Source organism: Suricata suricatta, chromosome X (genome assembly GCF_006229205.1).
Source record: "Suricata suricatta isolate VVHF042 chromosome X, meerkat_22Aug2017_6uvM2_HiC, whole genome shotgun sequence".
Taxonomy (NCBI): Eukaryota; Metazoa; Chordata; class Mammalia; order Carnivora; family Herpestidae; genus Suricata; species Suricata suricatta.
This window is the reverse complement of record NC_043717.1, coordinates 11,605,879-11,612,309: the sequence shown is the minus strand read 5'-3', so window position 1 is coordinate 11,612,309 and position 6,431 is coordinate 11,605,879. Positions and strand designations below refer to the sequence as shown.

Below are 6,431 nucleotides of genomic sequence, written 5' to 3'. Positions count from 1 at the left end.
CAGGCCTCCCAGGGTCACCAGCCAGGGCAGGAGCAGGGGAGATTTGGGGGGCCTCCTGTGTTCTCAGGTGGGGGTCGCCCTCAGCCCTTCACTGTCCTCACCTTGACACCAAGCACTGTGGTGTCCAGCCCGTTCTTGGGATGCCACCCTCGGCTGACCTGGGGCTGCTCCCCTCAGATCTCACCTTCCTGGGACTACCGAGTTGGAAGTCAGGGTGAGCCAAATCCTGCCACAAGTGTTCTGGACCCGCAAGAGCTGACAGCGGGGGCTCGACTCCGCGCAATCCCACTGTTCTGGTCAAGTCCTTTCCTCATTCTTCATTCTGGGTCCCCCCACCCTTGATGTCCATCAGCAGTTCACACTACTCACTCTACTGACCTGAGGTCGCCCTCCCTGGACCAAGTCGCTCATGCTCCTGACAACCCCGAAGGCCGAGTGGCTGGTCAGCCCCGCCTGGGGCCCTGTAGGTCCGAGGACAGGGGCAGGTGAGTCTCTGTGCGACCACCCATATTCTGCCGTGTTGATCTCCAGTCCTCCTCCAGGGCCTTCCACATCTTGCCTCCTGTGCCTGGATTAAAGGCTTCTTAGGGGCGCCTGGGTGGCTCAGTCGGTTAAGCGTCGCACTTCAGCTCAGGTCATGATCTCACAGTTCATGAGTTCGATCCCTGCGTCGGGCTCTGTGCTGACAGGTCAGAGCCTGGAGCCTGTTTCAGATTCTGTGTCTCCCTCTCTCTCTGTCCCCCTTCCCCTCACGCTCTCTCAAAAATGAATATACTTGAGGGGAATACGTAAAGGCCTCCTAGGAAATGCTCCTGCCCTGCAAATGAAGCTTGCAGATGAAATCCGGGTGGCGGCAGCTACAGGACCAGGAAGCTGCAGCTCAAGGCAGCTGGTGGGCTGTCAGAGAAAAGCCGGCTGATTTATTCCTTCTCTTCACCCATGGACTTAGCGTCTGCTTTAAGTCTGGGTCTAACACCCTGACTTCCTATGAGGCGGGCATGGAGCTGAGTGTGAGCCCCTAGCTTCTGAGGTCGTCTGGCACTGCATATGTTTATGATCATATTGACACCAAATGCTGTCTTTTTCTTTATCTGCACCACTTATTTTGATATTTTATTGCTCTAGCTGTGTATTCCACACCAGTAGTTTGTGCACAGAGCCCTCTTTGTCTCGCCTGAGACATCTCTCAGGGTAGTGAAAGGAAATGTGAATTATGACGCACAACATCCGCGTCCCCAGAAAGGTGCCTTGTGGTGAGGGCTCTGCATGACTTCCGTGGCTCCCGCGCTGGCCCCGCCGCTCACCGGCAGCGGGACCTCGCCCACATTTGTGTACTCTCTGAACCTCGGGTTCTTTATCTGTGGAGCAGGTTTGAGGAGCCCTTGCCTCCTGAGACTGATGGATGTACGGAATGTAGGTCGCAAATCCAGCACAGAGCCTGACAGGTGCCGAGATATTTCTGAATAGCAGTTGTTAACCTGATTATTTTGACCCAGACACTATCACATACCACACCGAGATTTTTTTTTTTAAATCGAGGAGATCAAAGAATATGCAGTGTTCTAGGAAAAAAACTCAAAAAACCCAAATCAGCCAAAATGCTACTTACTAAATAAAACTAGTGTTTCCCCATAAAAGGGTTAGTCATCTGACGTGGGCATGTGGTGGACGGCCCAGCTGGATATACCACGAAGCCACCCAGGTGTACAAATGGCAGTGACCTGCTGTCTCAGCTGTGTTTGCATTTAACCCATCTCTATTTTTTTATTAAAAATTTTTTTTTAATGTTTTATTTATTTTTGATACAGACAGAGACAGAGCATGAAAGGGGGAGGGGCAGAGAGAGAAGGAGACACAGAACCGGAAGCAGGCTCCAGGCTCTGAGCTAGCTGTCAGCATAGAGCCTGATGCAGGGCTTGAACCCACGAACATGAGATCTGACCTGAGCCAAAGTCGGAGGTTTAACTGACTGAGCCACCCAGGCGCCCCTATTTTTTTTATTTAGAGAGAGAGAGAGCGTGAGCAGGGGAAGGACAGAGGGCCAGAAAGAGAATCCTAAATTGTCTCCACGCTGGGGCTCTATCCCAGAACTTTGGGATCGTGACCTGAGCCGAAATCAAGAGATGGGCCCTTGAGCGACTGAGCCACCCAAGTGCCCCAATCTGTCTCTATTTTTTACCACCACCAAAAATCTAGACCTCATTTAGAATTTTCCATATTACACAGAAGAATGCCTGACTTAGGTTTCTTTTTAATGGAGTGATCGACCCCCTTCCACACCCCCAACCCCAGCCAGGGCACAGTGGCTATTGATAATCACCCTTATTCTGTTTTTTCTCTTTTCAGTTTGTAAAAATGCTTATTTATTTTTGAGAGAGACAGAGAGGCAGAGTGCAAGCAGGGAAGGGACAGAGAAAGAGGGAGACACAGAATCCAAAGCAGGCTTCAGGCTCTGAACTGTCAGCACGGAGCCCAACACAGGGCTCAAACCCATGAACTATGAGGGCATGACCTGAGCCGAAGTCGGATGCTCAACCGACTGAGCCATCCAGGCACCCCTCTTTTTTTTAATTTTTAAAATTCATTCAAATGTATTCATTTTTGAGAGAGAGAGAGAGAGAGAGTATGCCAGCGAACAAGCAGGGAGGGGCAGAGAGAGAGGGAGACACAGAAACTGAAGCAGGCTCCAGGCTCTGAGCTGTCAGCACAGAGCCCAATGCAGGGCTTGAACCCACGAACTGTGGGATCATGACCTGAGCCGAAGTCGGATGCTCAACTGACCGAGCCACCCAGGCGCCCCTAAGAAACCCTCTGGACACTGAGTGCACAGAACAGCTAGTTAGTGCACTGTGCTCACCTGCCCGGGAACAGAATAGGAGTCCTCCTACCCGTGTCCCAGGCAGGTGCGCCTTTCTCTCTGGTTTACCACATCCCTAATAACTGTTAGGAGCCGTTTTCCAGTGCAGACATAGTCTTTCCACTGTGAGACCCCCCCTCTGGGGCTCTGGTGCCCGCTCACCATTCCAACAGCTTTAGCTAACCCGCCGTGCCACCGAATTTAAAATTCCCTCCCACAGAGGGACCCGAAGCTTCCCAGGCCCCCTGCCTGCCTTGGCTCAGGGTATTTACCCTGGACTGCTTCTATGCCAGTCTCCTCCCTCGTTGTCCCTTCTGTTTACTGCCCTCCAGGACCAGGGCCGTATCTCCCCATGTTCCTTATGTGGCAGCTTCTCTTGGACTCTGCACGATCATTGGCAGGGCTGGGCTTTCCTGGGCACACATCCTAGAAAGCGCAGGTGCTCCATTCATGCTTGGCGAACAAAAGAGATGATGAGCAAGAATGCTAATTTGTGAGATTGACTCCTCCCACATTCTTGAAAAGCTAAGCAAAACCAGGTATATATCTTTTAATTTTACCAAAAGAAAGAGTGAAAGACTTAAGAAAAACCAAGAATTAACCACTTTTTCTTTATTTTGCCATCTTGTTACACCTCAATTGATCCACTGCGGGGTTCTCTTATATTTGAGTCAAAATCCCTGTTCTAGCGCTCTGTCTTCCTCGTACTGGGTCACAATAGAAGATGCAAGCGTTTTCAATCTGCTTCACAAAACACGAAACTATTACTCTCAAACGTGATAAGCAGCACCAAGTGTGCGAGCCACGTTATTCATAAACTTAACATTCTGAATTTAAATCAACCTTTTTAAAAAGAACGCACTGGAAAGATAAGGGGGAAAAAAAGAGCTAAGTCTGTATGCTATGTCTAAATAACAGGAACACAAAGAAGAAATAAACTCCGCCCTCCCCGGCTCCACCTGAGCCCCCCTGCGGAAAAGCTGACCGCACCTCCATCTACAGAGGGGAGACCGTGTCTCAGACCTCACTGGGGCTGCGAGGCGCTGCTGCAAGAGGCACCAGCGGCAGCCTTGGCCGCAGCTCTGGCCCGGGCTCGCTCTTCCTCATCTCTCAGAGCCTCCTCATAATGGCCCTGGAAGGCACTGGGGGCAGTATTGCTGGCTTTGGCCACAAACTCTAGGACCTTCATCTTGCTGGTTTCAGCGTGGGCCCTCGGACCCCACAGGAACTCATAGCGAGGAGGATCGCTGCCGGGCACCTGGCGGTACTCCAGGTACCTTTCCTGCACCAGATCTTCGGTGATGAGCTTCCTGGGCTCCCCAAAGATCGGGTGCGTCATCCCGGGATAGAGCCCCAACATATTCAGGAATTCCCACACTTCCTCCTCGGAGGTACGGTTGTCATTCATGAAGATCACACCCAAGAGAGGCATCAGGAGCCCGTTCTTGGGAAAGCCCACGCCATCGCTCAGGCGCCCTTCGAGAGGAAGACCCTCTTTCCTAACAAAGGCGTAAGACTGACTGCTGGGGTCGACTTCCTTCAGGTCAAGGCCAAAGACCAGCTCCATGCGCTCCGTGGTTCTCCGGAGGATCTCCGGGAACTGCTCCTGGTACTCCTCGGTGATAATCCGCAGCAACTCTGCCTTGTTAACGGGCTCGCCCACTTTATACTTGTGCAGCAGAAAGTGCACCAACAGGCCCGCCTTCTCGCTCAGAGGGTCCCTGCGAGCGCTCGCAGAGGACGGGGGGGCCTGGGAGGAACCTGCACCTGCCTGCCCGTGCCTCTTGGCACCTTCATCAGAACTGGAGCCCGACATGGCTGCAGCAGGGCCGCTGGCGACCCTGGCCCTGGCAGCCTTCTGGGGAGAACCTGGTGCAGGGGGGCTGGGGGGAGCACCTTCACCCTCAGAAACAGTCAAGGGGGAGGAAGGGGACTCGCGCACTGCTGTGGTGGCCTGAGCTCCTGCGAGACGCCCATTCTCACTTTGGGTCTGCTGGCGTTTCCCACGGGCACGGTGCTTACTCTTCTGACCTCGAGGCATGACTGTGCTCAGGACCACTGGCCGGACTAGACCTGTGAGCACCTAGAGGGGGATAAAAGGGTGTGAGTCCCTTCAGCAGGGAGATGTCCTTGTGGCTTTAAGAACACCCTCCCCATTGCCTGGGTGGCTCAGTCGGTTAAGGTTAAGCGGTTCAGCGTCCAACTTCGACTAGGTCATGATCTCACAGTTTGTGAGTTCAAGCCCCACATCGGGCTCTGTGCTGACAGCTCAGAGCCTGGGGCCGGCTTCGGATTCTGTGTCTTCTGCCCCCCTCACCCCAACCTTCCCCCACTTGTGCCCTCTCTGGGTCTCTCAAAAATTAATAAATGTCAAAAAAAAAAAGAATGCTCCCCACCCACATTGAGGGCACTGCCGTAGGACCCCACAGGGCTTCTGTTCTCTCAGTCAGTCTGTCCCCTGAGGACCTGGAGGAGGAAGTCAGAGCGTGCCTTAGGCCACAGCCTGCTAGCCCTGCCTGGACCCAAGACCCTCCCTCCTCTGTCCTGTCGGACACAGTTCCCGGCCACCTGAGAAAGGAGTCATCTTACCCTAAGAGCTCTGCGCACAGCTTTCCCGGCTGACACCACAGCGAAGGCTTCACGCAGCCTCCTCTGTTCTGAAGTGGCCGTCTCCCCCATTGCTCGCACGGCATTTTTACCTTCACTCCCTACGGGGCCTGGGACCCAGCTCTCTGCTGAACCGGGGCAAGCTGAAGTCAGGGGGCACCTGAATCTGTCCGCTCTGCCCTGGGCCTCCTAGGGCGAGGCTCAGCGCAGCCGTCACCCCTGGTAGTTAACTGATCCCCCTTTCCTCACTCAGTTATCATCACCTCGCCACCTGACCGGCCCCGGGGACTCCACCTCCAGCGGACCTGAGTCCATGCCTTTTACACTAAGGTTAAATGGGACCTCAGAGTTGGAAGCCCAGGGAAAGCCACATCCTACCAAGGCTGCCTGGGGCCTACAAAGCCTGAGAACAAGGAGGGGGGGGGGACTCTATGGGATCCCACAGCTCTTCACTGGGTCATTAGCCCAGTCCTCACCGAGGGTTCTGATCTTGGCTCAGGGTAGAACTTCTGACTCCTCGTTCTTATGAACTGAGTCAACCAGACCCAGATCAAGGTCCTCACTTCTCTTGGGGTAGGGTCCACTCCCTAAGGAGAGAAAAACAAAACAAAACAAAAACCTCAAGGCAATCTGGCTATATGGGTAAGTGACAACATCCCTAATGGCCTTATAACATCAGACCACTTAATCAGACCGCGTGTTTATGTGTTCCTATATATGGGAGACAAAGAAAAGGAAAATATATAAAAAACTATGCCACGTGGTGTTCAGGGCTCAGTCCTTCAGTGGGAACCCAGCTGTGCGGTGCAGGCAGGAATAAGGTTCCTTCCTAGAAGGAGCCTCGGTGTCATGAATCTGTGCGAGAATCTTGCTATGATCGGAGTCACTGGAGGGAAAGCTGCGACAAACCACATCTGGGTACACCTACCGAGAGCCTCCAGGAGCTGGGAGCATGGGCAGGAGTTTT

General features: G+C 53.4%; 1 protein-coding gene across 1 annotated transcript; it reads right to left on the bottom strand.

The window, feature by feature from the left end:
• Positions 1-3,467: 3,467 nt before the first annotated feature.
• On the bottom strand, positions 3,468-5,989 carry MAGEB17 (MAGE family member B17). Its single transcript, XM_029930844.1, has 2 exons — positions 5,941-5,989; positions 3,468-4,940 (listed from the first exon to the last, which is right to left on the bottom strand). The coding sequence occupies exon 2, from the start codon at positions 4,896-4,898 to the stop codon at positions 3,882-3,884; it is 1,017 nt and encodes a 338-aa protein (XP_029786704.1). The 5' UTR covers positions 4,899-4,940; positions 5,941-5,989; the 3' UTR covers positions 3,468-3,881.
• Positions 5,990-6,431: the final 442 nt, after the last annotated feature.

Bases quoted from the DNA above. Each gene is read 5' to 3' on its own strand.
- MAGEB17 (XM_029930844.1), bottom strand. From the start codon at position 4,898: ATGCCTCGAGGTCAGAAGAGTAAGCACCGTGCCCGTGGGAAACGCCAG.